Source organism: Pteropus medius, unplaced genomic scaffold (genome assembly GCF_902729225.1).
Source record: "Pteropus medius unplaced genomic scaffold, Ma_sr-lr_union100, whole genome shotgun sequence".
NCBI lineage: Eukaryota > Metazoa > Chordata > Mammalia > Chiroptera > Pteropodidae > Pteropus > Pteropus medius.
This window is the reverse complement of record NW_024349803.1, coordinates 3,689,738-3,709,173: the sequence shown is the minus strand read 5'-3', so window position 1 is coordinate 3,709,173 and position 19,436 is coordinate 3,689,738. Positions and strand designations below refer to the sequence as shown.

The 19,436-nt window shown below is 42.5% G+C and overlaps 1 protein-coding gene across 6 annotated transcripts in view; it reads left to right on the top strand.

Annotated features, from left to right (window-relative positions):
- GALNT15 (polypeptide N-acetylgalactosaminyltransferase 15) overlaps positions 1-10,336 on the top strand; it is a 43,151-nt gene extending 32,815 nt beyond the window's left edge. For 5 of the 6 annotated variants that reach the window (XM_039837054.1, XM_039837056.1, XM_039837058.1 and 2 more), the window contains exons 7-10: positions 687-818; positions 1,207-1,311; positions 5,666-5,809; positions 8,315-10,336. In XM_039837054.1, the coding sequence (XP_039692988.1) occupies positions 687-818; positions 1,207-1,311; positions 5,666-5,809; positions 8,315-8,461 (528 nt within the window). In that variant the 3' untranslated portion in view covers positions 8,462-10,336. The remainder of the gene's footprint in view (positions 1-686; positions 819-1,206; positions 1,312-5,665; positions 5,810-8,314) is intronic. The other variant, XM_039837055.1, reaches the window with a different exon arrangement.
- The last annotated feature ends 9,100 nt before the right edge of the window (positions 10,337-19,436 follow it).

Genomic DNA, 19,436 nt, shown 5'->3' with positions numbered 1-19,436 from the left:
CTAAACTTCTAGAAAGGGTTCTTTTTATCTTATCAATACAGCCCCAAACCTTAATTTATACTAAAGTGTTAAGGACTTACCTTGATATGCATCCTAGGACAATAGTATCATAAAGGAGAATCTTAAAAAGAGGGGAGAGTTAAGCCCTAAGAAATGGTTCATTCATGGAGGAAATTTGGCTCCTAGAGAGGAAGAAAGGAAAATTTGCCTTTTCTCCACCCCCACCCCACAATTTCCCAGCTTACTTCAGCTCAGTTGCCTTTGGGTCAGTTCCTGTCTCCATGAGGCCCATAATGGTGCTGCACCACACTAACCTAGGTCCAAAGCCCCATCAGTTTTTGCCAACTTCCACAAAAGTCATCAAAGCATATCTAAATTGGTCTTTGTAGACTGAAGATGTGAGGACTTGTGGGAAGGAAGTGACATCATCCACCATGTTGCTGGTTCTAAAACTCTCTCTAGGGAAGACTCATTCTGTTCTGTCCCTTCCAAACCCTCTTTTCCCAACACGTGACCCTCTCCCCTGTCTGCAGCCCTGGGAAACTGTGGTCTCGGTTTCCTCATTCTGTCCCAATCCTTCAGTTTCAGCTTTGGTCCTTCCTCTACCATGTGAATTCTGATCTACAACAAGCTTTTTCTATCTCACTGCCTTTGTCTTCTACCCTCCCGCCCTCCCCTCCCCCCAGGCTGAGAAGCTGGACTGCACAGAACGCTTGCAGCTGCAAAGGAGACTGGGTTGTCGGACGTTCCACTGGTTTCTGGCCAACATCTACCCTAAGCTGTACCCATCGGAACTCAGGCCCAGGTTCTTTGGAAAGGCAAGGCCTGACCCAGGGAAGATGAGGAGGAAAAGGAGGGGTGGGCGGCTTCTGAAGTCAGGAACTGAGGTTCTGATGGTCTTCCATGACGTAGGCCAACCAATGCCAAGCTCAGCTGGGCCCTGGAGGCTTCCATGCCTGCCCTGAGGAAGGTGACTGGGCTGCCCCATAACCCGTCCCAGAGCCCCTCACCAGGACAGGTGCCGCCTGCCGCTTCAGGAGGCCTGTCCCTTAGGACCAGTGGCTTCAGCTTGACCTCGCTCGTTTTTGTGGTCTGAACATAGCACCTTGAGCTACACTCCAGAGTGTGAAGGAGAAGCATGGCACCTGACATAGGGTGTCTTTACATCGAGGGTGGGATTCACTTCTGTATGAATGTCACTTTCAGCTTCACAACACCGGACTTGGCTTCTGTGCAGACTGCCAGGCAGAAGGGGACATCCTGGGCTGTACCATGATGCTGGCTCCTTGCAGTGATGGCCGGCAGCAACAGGTGGGTGGTCAGAGTTCTCAGAATAATGGCCAGGGCAGACCTGCAAGTGGTTTTTCAGTGAATGTTCCTCACTTCTTTTGGGGGCATCTACTTTTAGCGGTCCCACATCCATGATGGCCTACAGTTCCCCACTGTGATGACCCGTTCCAGCCCTGCGCACCCTGCCCCTAGCTGCAAGCACAGACATAGACCATCATCAGAATATGAACATCTGAGCTCAAGGGAAATGGAGAGGCTGTTTAGTCAATGCTTTCATCTGACAGATGAGGAAACTGAGGCTTAGAGAGTGGCCATCCCAAGGGCGGCAAACTCAAAAGTCTTCAGCCTTTAGGAAGATAAAGGAAATGAGCAGCTTTAGCTGGCTTGATTGAGACTGTTGTGACCAAGGAGCACATCGCCCATCTGCAAGGACAGCTGCACCCACCCTAGCCTCAATAAACGATTTTTGTTTCATAGGAAAGTGGACCTAGTATTATGAGATCATCCAAAATTTTAAAAGACACTCAAAATCCAGAGTTTATGTAAAAGCTCCCTATTAAAATTAAAAACTATAACCAGAGGTCAAAGAAAATCTGTATGCAGGCAAATTTCCACCAGGGCACCATTTATGAAATATTAGGACCAGCCAGAGATCATTAGCCAACTGGAAAAGGGGTCACCCAAGTGGGGAATGTAGGCTCAGAAGCACTGAGGAAGTGAGGGAACCCAGAGAAAATTCCTCATTCGCAGGGGTCCCTCAAACCCAAGACTCACGACTCATATTTTTAAGTCTCAAGTCCTTGGATGCTGAGGCCTGAGGGGAGTAGATGTCTTGTGTCTTTCAGGTATTTTATGGGGATCTATGAGAGCAGACACTTTATCTCGGAAGGGGACCTTTATTCCACTAAGGAACCTGTGTGTGTGTGTGTGTGTGTGTGTGTGTGTGTGTGTGTGTGTGTGTCTGAGATGGGGAGGGAGGGCTGGGTTTGGAGCAGACAGGCCTCATGGCCTCAGCTATCAGCTGCCCCACTTGCCAGAGGAGGGTTTACACACAGATGGAGTCTTTGGCTCCAGGTTTCAGAGCTCTGGCTTCATTCAGAGAGCAATTTGGTTTGTGAAATTCCTTCCACAGGGAAAAGGCTTCTACTCCACAGTTAGGAGGAAGTAGAGAGTACAAACGCCCTTGGGGAGAGGATGGGAGCAGCACATAAGCTCTCCTGGGAGGCCAGGGCTGGTGGGAGCCTCTCCCCAGAATAGAGGCTCTGATGACTTGTTTGAGGAAGGACCAAGACCAACACCACAGATTTCCCCGAGGCCCCATTCTGCAGTGTAGCTGGAGCTCTCAGTACCCAACAAGGATGGGGCTGCTTTGGTGACAACAAAAACATATGGGCCAAAGTGTAGCCAGAGAGAAATGCTGCACAGGACTGGCAGGCACACTGCCCAGTGGGAGAAGCCCCTCCTTGAACCAATGGTCCTGCTCATGGTATACATAGCCCAGACTATTTGAAATCAACACTGAGGAATCTCGGTGGTTCCTCGTTAAAATCTAGGCTTAGGAAGGGTAGGTCAATCTTGTGACCTGTCCATTTCCTGGTCATGGTTCTTAACCTTTTTAGGTTATACCTTGTGGTTGCCCAAGGGGGACAGGATCAACCCCTGATCCAAAATTTTGTTCAGATGTCGATACTGATGATTCCACACATACAACACATGACAAGTCTCATTGTTATTCATATAGTGAGACTTTCTGGGGGAGAGCAGGGCAGGGTCCCAAGCAGGTCTGCACCTGGCTTGAGTTAGCAAGAAGGAGTGACTGGCTCTGGCTCTTGTGTGGTTAGGGGATGGGCCAGGATGATGGTTCCTAGGCTCAAGACAGGGCTAACCTGGTTCTAACTTCCCACCGACAGCAAAGAAGGAAGCACCAGGCTTTCTTATGAGCTCATCCAGAACTAGGACAGAGAAGGAGAGGGGTGGGGCTTGGAAACTCAGAGGTCAGACATTAGACATGTTTGTTGCAGGTTAGACATTTCTTTTAAGAAGTTAATGAACTCTAAGGACCCTTTCCCAAGAAAAATGTATGTAAGCGCATCCGCACACATTTTAACAATTTTAAGGGTTCAGCGAGTCCCTCTAGGGTCCATGGGCTCTAGAATTGCTGGCTTAGAATTCTCTAGGGTGAAAGGAAAGAATCAAAGGTAGAACTATATCTCTTCATGCAGCCCCTTAGCTGTTGTAGACTTTATCTCGAGCATCTGAGGAGAGAGGAAGGCAGTTGAGTCGGAGGAAGGATCTAAATGCAGCAGGGTTATTCCAGCATCTATGTAGGCCCCGTTGGCCAGCAGGACGATCTCCTTACATCTTAGGATATATTTTTCTTCTTTTCAAAATTACCATCACAGAATAACTGCCCAAGGTGGTGGGCAGCTTCCATGATGCTGGCTGAAAGTTGGTGGATCCACTTTTTTTTACAACTTGGATGATAACCTGGAAAGTCTAGCCTGCCCCCAAATCTCTCTCCTTTCGGCCTGCTATAGGGGCCTTTGAGTTATGCTATCATATCCCAAAAGCCTCTATTAAAAACAAACAACAAGGTACACATTCCTGGAGATATTGATCAAAAGAGCCAAGTGAAGCTCTGAAAGCCTGGGAGTAAAAGCCGGAACATCTCTTGGAAGGTCCAGAGCTGAGCTTTGCAGGGAGGACCGTCTGAGGCTGGAGCTGGCAGGGCAGGCCCTGGGGTCCTGGGGGAAGGCGATGCTCAGGATCCATTTGGCCTCCTCAGCTTTGCCCTTCACCAATCTTCCAGAACATGGTGGTGGGCATCCACACCTGGCACAGAGGAAGAGGACATGGATATAAAGTAAGGAAGTCTTGTAATGTAGCAGTAAGAGCTTACCACTTTCTAGCTGTGTGATATCACGCTGGCTTCTTAACCTCTCTGAATCTTGATTTCCTCATCTGCAACTGGGGATAATGCAGCCTCCCTCATGAAGAGAGAATGTTAGCCATTTGGGTTTTTTGATTTTGGGTGAGGAGAAGGAGATTAGCAAAAACTTCTGGATCTGGTAAAACTGTGAACTAGATAAGCTGAAAGCCCTTCTGAAAACACCTCGGTAGGCTAGATTTAAAAAAATATATAAGAAACACCCTCTTCTATGCATAAGTAACTGAGTTTGTAAGAAAGAAAAATTTCCAGGAGACAAAAATCAAGAGGTAACTGAAAATAGAACCATTGGGCATGGACCACACTTCCCTGCCTGGGCTGAGGGGACAGTTACTGTCAACCTGAGGAATCTTAGAGGTGTTGGTTCCATGTCAAAGTAAGTGACAAGTGCCTTCCCTGAGCCCATGAGAGATCCTATGTCAAGCCAGCATTGATTTTCAAAGAGAAACTGCGAAAACGTCAAGCTCAAAAGTTTGACTAGTAAAATCTACTCACTGCTACAGGAAAATAATAAGGAAGCTTGTCTATCTCTACAGAGTCTTCGAGTAGGAGACAATTACTCCCCTGGAGTTTTAACCACAAACTTGCATCTCATGTGGGTTTAGGATTCAAATTTATACAAACGGTGTGGTCTGGGAATCTACAAGCAGGACCAGCTACCTCATTTGTGGGGCCCAGATCGAAATGAAAATGTGAGGCTTCTAATTCATCATTTATTAAGTATTTCAACACAGTAGAGCATTAAATCAAGTATGCTGAACTAAGATCATTAACCATTGTAAGCATGAGGCCCCATGTAGGGGCACAGGTCACACGCCCATGCAGCTGACCTCGTCACTAAGCCACGAAATTGACATAAAAATTAGTCCAGGCTGCACTTGGCAGGAACAAATGGAAAATGGTTTTGTCAGAACATGCCCTCCACCCGGCCACACAGGCGTCCCACAGTTAAAGGCCATCTGCAAAGTTAAGCACAACTCAACACTCTAAAACACCAGAGAAGATAATAACCATGAGTGAGAGCAGAAACAACAAACAGCAGGAAATTCAGTTGCAGGGCCAGGTCAGATCTCTCCAGAAAGCGATGACCTTGGGCCTCAGAAGGGTTCTTCATCTGCCCTTCCAACTGTACGCTCACAAAGCTCACAGCATTCTTCATGGACTCACCTACGATGTAGTAAACGTATGTTCCTCCATTAAATACGAATGTGAGAGCAGCTGAAATGTGGAGATGTTAGAGGCCAGAGATAGATAGTCAAGCAGTATGTTTGTCGACTTGACTATGAGATACAGTCTTGCTGACTCCCCGCAAAACCTAAAAATCTAAAAGCCCCTTAGACTTCAGCTCTATTGTGAGCTCTGCTTCCCACATCTCCAGCTTTGGAGAACATCTCCTATCTGTGCTGACAACCATTCCCTCTCTCCCAGCACCTGGAGCACATTGGCAGGAAGGAGATCCACTTTGGCAGCCCACAGCACCTGTGCTTTGATGTCAGGAGCGAGCAGGTGATTCTTCAGAACTGCACTGAGGAGGGTCCTACCATCCATCAGCAGCACTGGGACTTCCAGGAGGTAAGTAGTCCCTTCAGAAAGGGCTCAGCAGTGCTGGTGTCCCGAAGCTCTTCCAGGAACTCAAGTATTACCATTTGACCTGTGTCTCAGCTGTTTAACTTAGTGGCTTGGCACTAAGGCCTAAGGGGGAGTTAAAGCCAAATTTACAGCAATGTTGGGCCACCGGCATCTTAAAATGTACTAATTTGCCATTTTTCTGTATAGCTCTGACCTCAACTGTGGCAAAGTGGAGGCAGCCCCTCTATGAAGTGTATTAGCTCAGGTCACAAGTGGGACCACGAAGCATGTTTTGGAAATAGTCAACCACCTCAGTAGTGTGATTTTAAGAGCAATGGAAAGGTTCCCCCCTCCACCACCACCACATAGATATAGATTTAGGTATTGCTTTCTTCCTTTGCAAATTCTGCTGTGAACATTTCAGCATTTTAGTAAGATCCCTATTTGATCTCTATTACCTTAGGAGAGAGAAGCTCTCGATTCTTTCTAGAAGTTATTCATCAATAAAAAGAAAATAGGTAAAATATAAATACTTAGGGAGAGTGAATGGGTGCCCCATACAGAATTGGGAGAAGAATGTGACAGTATCAACAATAAGAATTCATATGCGACTTTTTCTCCACCTCAAATCCTTTCTGAAATGAGTTGCGGTATAAATATGCAAACGAATAAATACACACATATTTTTTATTTCTTCAACTTCTGCTTGAGAATTAGGAGGGTAAAATAATCAGAACTCTGTGCATTAGTACTCTTAAAGCAAGCTGTGAAAGAAGATCACATGATGGAAAACTTAGGTTGAACTCAAAAGCGGTTGAGAACAAAGTTCACAAGGCTTTCGTGACAAGTAAAACCAGGACTCAGGGGGTCCACACATACTCAAAGAAGCCTTAGAAACCAAGTTAAGGTTCTTTATGAGTGATGATGAAGTATCACTAAGTAAGTTCTGTGGATAAGATACATTTAGAAACAGCATTTAAAAATAATTAGTAAAAGATTAGTGAGTAAAATACTCATAGCATCTTTCAGGCATTGACGAATAAGATTTAGAAAAAGTGTTATTCAGCCATAAAAAGGATTGATGAACTCTTCATAGATGCAGTATTCACAGTAGCCAACAGGTAGAAGCAACCCAAGGGTATAATGGTGGGTGAATGGATAAGCAAAATGTGGTATATACATACAAATGGAATAGTATTTAGACTTAAAAAGGGAGGAGATTCCGTCATATACCACAATGTGTATGAAACAGGAGGACATCATGCTAAGTGAAATAAGCCAGTTGCAAAAAAGACAAGTACTGTATGATTCCACTTATATGAGGTATCTAAAGTAGTCAGATTCATAGAATCGGAAAGTAGAATGGTGGTTACCAGGGGCTGGGGTGAGCGGGGGTTGTTAAATAGATACAGTTTCAGTTTTGAAAGATGAAAAAGTTTTGAATATCTGTTTCACAATGTAAGTATACTTAACACTACTAAATTTATGCTTAAAAATGGTTAAGATGATAAGTTTTAAGTTATAAATTTTTACCACAATAAAAAAAGAAAAAAAAATAGATTTTATTTTATGCTATGACACGAACCTTGAAAATATCATGCAAAGTGAAAGAAGCCAGTTACTAAAGACCATATATGATTTCGTTTATAGGAAATGTCTAAAATAGACAAATCTATAAATACAGGAAGCAAATTAGTGATTTCCAGTGGCTGGAAGGAAGGAGGAATTGGAAGTGACTACTAATGAATAACGGTTTTCCTTTAACAGTGATAAAAATGTTCTGGAATTAGATAGTGGTGATGGTTGCATACACTCTGTGAATATACTAAAAACACCAACTTGTATACTTTAAAAGAGAGAATATTATGGTATGTGAATTATATCTCAAAAATATATAAATAATAAACAAATGACTAAATGGACATTATCAGCATTGCTGGTTAAGGATGTTTAACTTTCCATGGAGACATTGATTTTTGTGTGAAAAGAGCATGGCTAGATTCAATATTAAATCTGATAGATTTTGTGTAGTCTTTCAACCATGGCTGACTTAGGCTTTCAGTATATCCTTAAAGTCTTACTCTCTACTGCAACCTGGTGGCAGCAGTACCAAATTGCAGGTTTATTAGAGGGCAGAGATTAAATTAAATCCTTTTGAAAGCAGAACTTTACAAGTCAGTGATAACAATGAATGTCACAAATACGGTGTAAAGACGGAACATGATTTTTACACTGGCATTTCACTAACCAGGAATAGTATAATTATCCAACCACAATAACGATAATTGAATTAATGGCCCCAAGGCTCTATAAATGACATCCAAACTTTAGAGCTACCTATATTATATTATATTTTAACCAAAATACTATAGTTCCTTACCAGACCAGTTCACACCACCACTATTATTTTCTTAACGATTAACACAAATCTTAGAAATTCCTTCTTTGCCGACTGTAGGAAGCTGACTGGTTCTCTTTTTTTTTTTTCCTTTTCTTCTCACATTTCAGAATGGTATGATTGTTCACATTCTTTCTGGGAAATGCATGGAAGCCATGGTGCAGGAAAACAATAAAGATTTGTACTTGCGCCAGTGTGATGGCAAAGCCAGCCAACTGTGGCGATTTGACAATGTCAACAATGTGGATGAACACTGAACGCCAGTGTCAGAAGGAAAAGAGAAGTTTGGCCATCACAGTTCAGCTCCAAGAGAACTAAAAGAGCTAGAATGTTTCACGAAGCAGACTCTGTTATGTTTTTGCTCCTGGTCATAGTAGAAAAGAAATATCCATGAACGAATATAGAAAAATCTTTCGTGCTCACACCTATTTCATTGTCCACTGGCTATTTTAGAAAAAGGAAAAGAAAAACAAATGGACTCATTGTCTCATTGTCTTCATCACTGGTAGATGATCATTATATTGTACAGAAGGTTCTTCATTTTCTTCCATCGAGCATGTAATAATTGCTTTTATCTCTGACTACAGAAAGAGGCCTGGACATTCTCTGGAAGTACCTCCAGGATACATAAATTTAATCAATCAGTTTATTTTAAGTGGCCTTACCTTGGCTTGTCTTTGTGGCCAGTCGTGAAAATTAAAGCGTGACGAGGGAATAATGGCCCGACATCCCCAAAACTTTGGATTAGGCTTATTAGGACAAATTTCATGTTTACTGGTCGAGCGATAGCTTGGAAGAAGGAAGGGAAGCTAGGGCTGGAGAGAAGATGGAGAGAGCTTTGGACCAACTCCCCAGCTCAGCCTGGCAGCTGAAAGAGTCAGTAAACCAGGGATAGGATGTTTTCGTGTTGATGAGAATTTCCTCAGAACTTTCTACCTCCATTCACCCCGCCCTAGCCTTTCTCTAGCTTGGTTAACCACAACCAGATTCTCATGCAATATATTTCTCTTTAGTCATTGGTGTCTGGAAGGGTCCGCTCAGACTGAGCATTCCTGTTATCAAAAGCATATGCAGTTGAGAAACTCCTGACGCCCTGATACACGGTTTGTATTGACTGGATTAGAAATAGCAACCTTTGAGGCAAACTTCTGGGAGGGGAAATACCAGTGTCTGAGCCAAAATTCTTATGAGAGGAACCAGAGTCGGGTGTTAATGTTTGTGAGGGCAGACAGGGCCATCTCAGCCTGTAGAAACTGTCCGAGACCCCCAAGTGTGCCCACAGGTTGAACGTTCACCATCGTGGAACAAGCACACCTCGACTAGAGCAGAGCCAGCACTAGCGACAGCTGACTGGCTCTCTTTGCTTTGACTTGGCCTAGTCTGACCATGCTGCTGAGTGCATTGGTTCTGCTATTCAGAAGACACCATTCGTGCCCATTTCTCTTTGAGATGGAGTTTACTCTTCACATGCTCTACTTAGAAACCTCCCCTCAAAGATGCTGATTTCTCAGAACTCAGTGTGTTTCAAGTGAGAACAACTAGGTAGGAAGTGAGGGTTTCCAAACAATACCTGTCATAATTATGTATTCCTTCTCCGTCTACTTAGGTCAATGACTCACTGCATTTCTCTTTCCTCAGAATATACTTTAGATCTGTACTCATAGCCACTAGCCACATGTGGCTATCTAAATGTAAATGCATTAAAATTAAAGAAAATTTAAACTCATTTCCTTAGTTGTACTGGTCACCTTTCGAGTGCTCAATAGCCACATGTTCCTAGGGACAACTGTAGTGGAGAGTACAGATATATGACATGTCATCATTGCAAACGTCGGTTCTATTGGATAGCACCGATCTAGATAGACTCATCTTCCCATTGAGAGAAGAAATTTTAGCCACTCTCTTCTTCCTTCAGAACTGTGTATATTTAAATCAAATTCCTTTAATATCCTGAGGCTGAGACAGAGCTGAAAATTCTCAGACAGCGACGTTGTAAAGGATATCAATGGTTGAAAAATAAAAGTTAAACAAGACCTCTATTTTTTTAAATGAACTTTATTATTGGCATTGTGGGTATTTGAAGTTGCTGGAATAAATTAATATAATTAAATAAAAGGCTGAATTCAATTGTATGTTGTGTTTGACAGTAATTAACAAAAAGACCCAGATGGCTTATTGTTTAATTGGTTGAACAAAGGAAGAACTTAGTGTTTCTTGTTTCCTTAACCATCCTCACGATTTATTACTGTATTACAGAAATGACTGTCAACTCAGTCTCTGGCTGGTACTTACAGACCCTTAATTGAAACAAACAGATGCCTCCATTAAGTTCTTAAAGAAATTCAACCTTTTCCTCATAGTATAACTGAGTGTTCAAATTCTCTTCTCCTTGAGCTCAGTTCTAATTTTATAGACAATGATCAACTTTAAAGTAGGGAAACCTGGCAGTTGGAAGATTTGATTCTTGAGTTCGTTCTTTTCATGTCCATCAAAATTTATGATTGGATTTTATTGTTTGGGCTTTGAGATTGAATTCCTCATCACCTCTATCCAGCTCACCAGTTTTTAGTATCCCACTGTGGGGACAGAGAAGTATTCAGCCAGCAGTCTGGAGTCCAACACTCCTTATGCTATTTCACAGCAGTAAAAGCAGATGCCATTCCTGAAGGACCCTGATCTATTTCCTCTTTGGTCTCAATACCATAGATCCCACAGGTCAACTCAGAATTCCAACTCCCATCGACATCAAAAAGTCCCCCAGGTCCTCGATGACGGTACAGTCATTGCACCAGAAGTGGACATTATTAGAGGTCATCTTGAGGGGGTTCCATTTTCTACTGAAAGGCCATTAAAAAAGTCAATTGGATACCATGTGATCTGTGGCAAGTCACCAAATCTGGACAAAGGCAACCCACTGGCATGGGCTACCTTGATGGGCACAACTCTATACATTATATATACTATATATGCTTGTTCTTTCACAGCTCTCTTAAAAATGCAACTTATTCTTGACCAGTTTTGGCGAAACCCCGAAGCACCTACAAGTTTTGCCCTGATTATTCAAACATCTCGATTTAGGCATATTTCAAATGATTAGGTTAAGTACAATAGCCAAGGAGGGGGTATTTCCAGGATTCTAGGATCCTCTGCTCTTTCTGTATAAATAATAGTTCTTTTAATCTCAAACTTCCTTGCCTGTGTAACCCCTTTTTTCATGAAATGTGTTTTTTAGATATGGAGGTTTGTCTTTAGCATTGTTTTTGATATTGTGAGGTTCTTTGCTGGTGTAGTAGTTCTTTCCACAGATCTAGGATATTTATATTTTCTCATCACCAAAGGCTCTATGTAATACCAATATACTATGTTATCACAACCTATAAGCAGCTTGCCTGACTTTATTTGGCTTAGAAATAGTCATCATGATCACTTCGCTTCTTGTGTGATTGTTTGCAATCTCAGCCCAAATAGATCAGGCTCATGTTTGAAAATTAAAGTTTCCCAACAATTTCCAAATGGTTCAGCCAACTAACTCACAGTCAACTATGACATTCCAGAATCCATGACAAATGCTAAAATGCTATAGTCCTCTCTCGGGATAAAGACATGGCCAACTGTGCTGCAGCGTGGGCTTATGAAAGCCTTTTTACTTTTCAGTAAAGTGTGAGCTTCACTTCACTGAGGCACTCACGAAGGCACTGCTGACCACTCTCCTCTAGGCACAAGCCAAGAGTGGCATTGCTTAATGTTTTGTTTAAATAAGATTCAGGAGAGCTTAAGTAGCTTTCTTTAAAGTCATAACCTGCTCAGATGCACCAATGCTGACCCTGTTCAGAGAGGGTGAAGTTCTGTTGTGTAGGAGGTGGGCAGCTATTGGATTATCCATCCAGAACAATTCTCCAACTCTAGTCATATGGCTGCAGTGCAGCCACCTTGTGCCCGCGGCAGGATTCCACCCCCAGTCCCCAGCCAGTCAGTTCCAGAGAGGACATCTGACCCGAGCTGGATCAATCAACACATTCCCCAGTGATTTTGTTACTAAGACTAAGAAATGAGTGTCTCTATACGAGACTTAGATAATGTGAAAATGTATGAGCACTCAGCAGCCTTGTTTTCTGTATGTGGCCTTACAAAGCTGATAAATCCAGTCTGGAGAGAGAGAATGAGAGAGTGAGAATGGGGATGGAAAGTAAACGTACAAATAGGAGCAGAAATCATTTTCTTGGTTTCGGTGTGCTCCCAGTGTCTTGCTAGATCCCTGTTCTCGGAGTCTTTAAATGCTCCGTAATATTTTTGTTTAACCCAGGCTCCTCAAATTTTACTGTGCTCACAAATCACCTGGGCACTGTGTCAAATGCAGGTTCGGTAGGTCTGGGGTGGGGTTTGAGATTCTGCATTCCTAAGGAGATCCCAGAGGAAACTGGTGCTGCTTGTCTGCGGACCACTCTCTGAGCAGCAAACATTTGCACTATCGCAGATAGTTCTGCTAGGAACTAGGAGAGTCCCTGGACCAGTTCTCGGACTGTTCTCCTCTACTTCTCACAGCTCTCTTTTTGAATCCACATAGTAGAATGGTTTGGCCCTTTCTTTCAGGGATCAACACATCTTGTCCAATGTAACCCAGCCATTTTAAAATTCATTTTCCTCTTCTCTCAGTACTCTTTCCTTTGCTCATTCTGTCTACTAGCTCTACTCTTTTGCCCTTTCATTTTTGTTGTTTTTGCTGTTTGTTCTGTGGTTATACTGTGCTCTCCTCACTTTCCTTATTTCGCCCTTCAATTTCCTTTTTTCTCTTCTCTGATTGAAGCTGCTTTACCAGGTTCTGGTGTCTTTTATCTCACTCTCTCTTTTCCTCTATCTGGCTCTCAATCCCCTTCCATCACCAAGTCCAATGGACCAATCTTGAGGGAGTGAACAGCGTCGATTTCTCCAAAGTATTTTTAGAGCACTGAGAAAATCAATTGATCGCTCGAAGTTTTAGCTCTTCTCAGTCTCAGCTCCTCTCTTTAAAGAATCCGTCAAATGAAGGCACAGAAGTGCCATTTAACATGAACATGGGATGACAGTGGTGAGAATATACCCTGGTCTTGAGGAGGCAGCTGGGACCCTGGCAGGCAAGTAGCCCTATCTTAAGGATCTACATAGAGGCAGCAATAGGGGACCTTCTGGAGATGGGTTTGGACCTGTGGCTTCTGAAAATAGCCTCATTTAAGAGTCAAATATGAGATTAGATTATTGGAAAACGAATCTGGCCAAAGCACAGAATTTGAACCTCTTAATCCCTAAATTAAATCCCATAGTAAAGTTAAAGCATAATTAACTAAGAGATTCCAAAATCACCCTTCAATGCCAGAGTCTGTGACATAGAGTGTTCTGGCCTCGCCTTCCTCCCTCTGGCCTTAAAGCTTCAGTGTGCTCCCAAAGAACTTCTAGCTGTCGCTATCCACATTTCTTTGCCTGAAGATTTTTCCCAGAGTCAGAGAAGTCTGCATTATGATATGGGGCAGGCCAGACAGGCCTTGAAAGTCACCCCCAGGAGCAGCCTTCAATCAATGACTAACAAGAGTTGATGTAAAAACACCTCAGCTTTCTCACCTCTCTGGTAAGATAACTCTGAGGTACATGTTCTCCACCCTTTCCCAGAATTTACTGTGGGATTGAGCTCTAATCGCGCACAGTGGAGCTGGCATAAAAGGCATCTTTAATTGGCTACATTCCCTCCCCCACTGCCCTATGGTGCTTCCTAAGCTTGCCTTCCAGATAAACCATTCACACTCAAATCCTTTTCTCAGTGTCTCCTAATAGGGAAATCTACCCCAAGACACGTGGCCTGGCCTACTGAAGTTTCCATCTGCAAGAATTATTTTGCTCATCAAATTTCACTCTTTATCAGTAATTCCACCTCATATGCCAGATACCCACCTTCCCTGACTTGAGCTTATCCCACCAAACTGCAGACCAGAGTATGGGCTTCTGGGTAGCTCTGTCCCAGGAGAAAAAGATTAGGGATTGGGTTCAGTCCTTATCCCAAGCTTATTAATAATATTAGATGTCCTTGCTTCCTGGGGAAGAATGAGTGAAGAGTAGAGAAAGGCTATGAATGTTGTGCCAATTGATGTCCCTCCTTGTAAAAATCCGAAGCCTTGAAAAGCAAGGTTCCTCCTGCATCACAAAAAATGTTTCCTCTCATATTCCAGTTATTTTCCTATAACTGGTACACATCAGTGTTAGAGGATGTATAGGTATACCATGTAAGTGAGAAGTGGAGAGCATGATTGCTCTCTGTGAAAAAGTGAGGGGATTCAAATATGATGTCAGTATTGAAGAAGAGATAAACAAAACAGTATGGTGAAGACCTAAATAGCAGGATGATTAAGGAGGTGTTCCTAGTGAGGGCAGGACGGGGTTGCCAGAGGTATTTTCAGAGTTAGGTATCTAGTCCTCAATATAAAAGTTGTTTGCCTTATTTCAATCACCTCCAACTTTTAGCCAAGACTTCTGCACTAACTTGTGTACTGTGTTGGAGGATGGGAATCAAGGAATAGGGCTGATCTCCCTGTCTGGGACAGAGCAGGAAAGAGCAGCCTTTGCAGGCTGGGTAAATACCAGTGAGTCTGGGTGCTCAGTAGAAGCAGGGTGACACTGGTATAGAGAAGAATGAATGCAAATTCTTGCTGCACAGCATCGCACAATTCTGAGCAGGATAAATTCATTTAGGTAAGATAATATTTCAAAATTATATTAGACTATAGATTAGAGCAGGGGTCAGCAAACATTTTTAATAAATAACTAGAGAGTAAATATTTTTTGGCTTTGTGGGCCCTACAGTCTCTGTCACAGCTACTCAACTCTGCCATTGTAGCACAAAAGTAGCCATAGACAATAATAAACAAATGAGCGTGGCTGTGTTCCAATAAAACTTTATTTGCAAAATCAAGCTGCTGGCCAGACTTGGCCCACAGCCATAGTTTGCCACCCCCGGACTAAAGTATTTGGCCTAGCTGCAGAAGGCGAGATGTTACAGATTCTTTAAAAACAAACTGAGAAATATCAGCAAAGAAATTGTGAGCGAGCTTGAAAAACAGAAAAATAAAGTGTTTCTGTACTATAAATAAAAGAAAAGCGAAGAAAAACAAGAGAGGAACAATAGATAACATATGTTCTCACTGTAAGCAGACTCCAATCCATTTTAGAAAGACATAGGAATAAACAAACAAATAAATCATTTTAAAAATCAAAACATAAATGATGACACTGTAGTCTATAGCCTTCTTTCTTTTGGGGACATATAGATTCCACAGGCCTTCACTGTTGATAGAGGTTGGGCAGAAGAAGCTTTCTTAATGAGACCACAGGCTGCAATAAAAACATCGATACGGAAGAGAGGGCTGCTTAGTAGCAAAAATAACTCTCAGCATTTTAGCCAACCCAACAGAATTAAATTACGCTAACAGATAAAATTTGACACTCTAGTTTTTATGTTATTGTGATGAAGACACTCACAAAAGGCAATGCACACACTCCCACACACATATAATTTTCTTGCAATTGGGATGTAAGGACAATCAGATATGGGCTTTTGTGTGGGGCAAGAGCATCCACCCCATGTATTTATATAAACTCTGATTTCTAGCATCCAATTTAGCCAGACACCAGAGCACAAACAGTAAGAGTCAAGCCACGTAAGGGACTTCGAACAGCAAAGCATGAGGCCAGGGCTGGACCAGGCCAACAAAACTCACTCCTTGTGTTCTTGAGCCAACACGGGCCCATAAAACATGTTAAAAGGCCAGACTGAGGGGTGCCTCTTGCCTGTTACAATCTGTGTTTGGGGCTGCCAGACCATCGTGCCCCTTCCAGTGTCAGTGCTGGTGTGTCCACGGCTGGCTCCAGATAAAACAAACATCCTAGGTTCCTCCTCCTCCCCACACTCACGGACAATGACAAAGCTGTCCAACCCCATCTCTACTTTGTATCCTGTTTCTCCACTTTCCGCATACCTGACCCCACTTGTCATTGTTTGGTGAGCCTTCACCATGCACAAGGGACAGGTAGCTCCATGGCTCTGAGTACCCACATGGAAGCACAGCTGAGGTCTGTTGGTTTTTATTTTGGAGAGATCTTGTTTTGCCCCAATGTTGGTCAGATGCTTAATGCAATGGAAAGATGAAAATCCCTGTTCTTACTATTCATCGGGAACGTTATTTTCCTTTTTGGTCAACTCTTTGAGAATATCTTTGACCACTCTCCATTGGAGGCTCTTGTACATAGCTCTAGGTGGCAGGTTGGTCTGCCTGGCGGTGGAGCTACCACTGTCTGTGCCCCTGACAATGACAGCCCCTCACAGACTGCTTTGAGCAATAGCCCCCTCAGCCAACCAGGTGTCCAACAACCTCCTCCAACCCATCTGCCACTTCCTTGCATAAGCTCCCAGCTAAGCCTGGCCCAACAGGTAGACTCCAGATGGAAACATGACACATGTTGCCTTAAGATAGATGTTGTCCTCTATCCTTATTCAACATGGCCCATGGTAGAATTATATACCAGACTAAGCAATAGGCTTTTTCAAAGCAAAGAGCCATGGTCCATGGTCAATACTTCCTTGTTTCCCTCTCAGGACTTAGCACAGGGCTGGATGCTTGACTCCATGGATTCTATCATGGAGGAGAAAAAGCCAGGAGCTGGGACACAGATGAATGACATTTCAATAACTGGGAGGAAAATCAAGTAGAAAAAATTTTGGACACTAATTAGAAAAAGACAATAAGATCTCTGTGACCAAACATATGTACTCATCATCAGAAATAGCAGTAAAAAAAGCTCAAGTGTTAAGCCTGTGCTAAGCCCTTTACTCACATTATTTCTTCTTCTATTCAAACTAGGCCAACAAAGCAGGTACCATTGTTATTCTCATTTTATATTCTCCATTCTATTGTTGAGGAAAGTGAGGCTTACATACATAAAGCAATTTCCCGAAGGCCACACAACAAGTAAGTGACACAGCTGGATCACAAACCCAGGCTCGTCGGGTTCCAAGGCCTTTACTTTTAACCTCTACATTTATTCCCTCCAGTATGTGTGAGTAAAAAAAAAAAATAAAGTAAAACAGTGACCTTTCCAATGGGAATGGGTGACAATAAGGGCCATGTTGTTTTAGGACCTGCCAAAATTAGATGCATCAGTTAGGAAGCGTTTAGGTCCAAGTAACAGAATAACTGACTCCCAAGAGCTGAAGAAATAAGGATATCTAGTTATCTCACATGCCCATTTCTAAGGTCGGTAGTTCCATACTTGGTGCAACAACTCACACACGTCATCTATGAAGCAGGGCTCTTTATAAACTTCCAGTCGCCATCCCTGCTGGCTTCAATGCTGATATCTATCTCTTCCTGGTTACAGGATGGCTCCCACAACACCAAACCTCATACCCTTGTCCCAGTATTCTAAATAGGAAGGAAGAGAGGCAGCAGAAGGAAGCTCTCCTCTAGCATCTTTGTCTCTATTGAGCAAGTTCTTTCCCAGAAGCCCTTCAGTAACTTCTCCTATTGTCTCATGGGTCAGAACTGTGTCACATGGTTACCTTCGGCACCAGGGAAGCTAGAAAAGTGACTAGGAAAGTATCCCAGGAAATGGGGAAAGTGCTGAGCGCACTGCCACCCAGAACCTAACTGAGGTTCTGTGAACCAAGAGGATGGGAGCTTGACTAATGGATGGTAAGTGTCTGTATTTGGAAATGATTCCTCTCTCGGGCAAGACTGAGCTCTGCTTCTGGTTTTTATTATTATGAGATGAAAATGGCAAGATCCTGAGACAGAGACATATAAAATTCTGTGCTTTCAATTCCCAGATATTATCCAATCAGCTCGTGCCCCAGAACCAGTTCAGTTTACTCAGTTTGGGGTATGAGGACGGCACACAGGTGGCTGCCATCTGGATCTCATCCTCTACCACCAGATTTGAACAAACATTCTAAGGAACAAAGGTGTTTTGATCTCTTTTATTACACACCTTCTGGAAAAAATTGTGGCCCAAAGTACCATCCAATAAAACACTTTTCTTTTATTCCTGTAAATAAAAGAAACACTATTTCTTTTATTCTTTAAGGAGATGGTGTCTATTTGCATTCATAAAGAAACTTAAAAATAGAGTAAGTATGGTTTATAAAAGTGAGAGGAGGAAACTTCTCATGAGATTTACAATGATTTTCTTTCTTTATTGTATGTCATATGGGAGTATCTAACATAGGAGGTTATTTGGGAATTTTGCTTAAAATAGTTACAGCCTGTTAACCCCATCTGCTTCCCATAAGTGGGAGAAGCCATTACATGGTAGTGCAAGGGGCCTCTGGATTTTCTCAAGGCTTTCCCATAAGGCAGATGCTTAAGACAAAATCCTCCAACCCTTCGGTTCTAATCTTCCGCCTTTTGGTCTAGTCAGTAACCACAGACGGTCACAGCATCCGGACAAGATACCCAGGAGGCCTGAGTGGGAAAAGTGAAATCTGTGCTCTGAGAAATTTCTTTCTTTTCTTTTCTTTTTTCTTTTCTTTTCTTTCTTTCTTTTTTCTTTTTCTTTTTTCTTTCTTTTTTTAAGGCAAAGCAACCCTTGGTTGACCTCACATATTGCAAGGACTTTGTCATCTTATAAACCCTTATTTTTTATTTTTTACGCCTACAGCACCTGGTCTTCCTAGGTGATTCTGAGAAATTTCAATAGCTGGGGTTAAGGAGTTCTGCAAGGCACAAAGTTAAGTTTCTGAATGATGTGTTTACTATCAGCAATCCAGATTATAATGCTCTTTCCAGAATGAATTCTAGAGTCTTAGGGCCACTTTCAAAAAAAAAAAAAAAACTATAAATTTTTATTGAATATCTATGATGTACCAAGGACATTTCTCTAGGTCCTTGTCCCATGTGTTTTCTGAGCTCTTAGTTCAAATGACCTTAATGAGTTACCCATGAATCAGAAAATTGCAAAATATCATTTTCATTGTGTTATGTCAGCACAGACTCAGACAAAGTTGGATATGTACTCTCTGGTTTCTGGGAAGGCAAAGATATTTCAAAAACAATTCCAGGAAAGCAAACGAACGTGCCTTTTAATACATTTGCCAAGTGGGACACAAAATAGACCTAAATTCGTAAATAACAATTATTTTTCTGAAATTGCTATGGGAACATGCCTGACATTCAGTGATCCTTAAAATACATATTTGTAAAGTCATAATCCACCTAT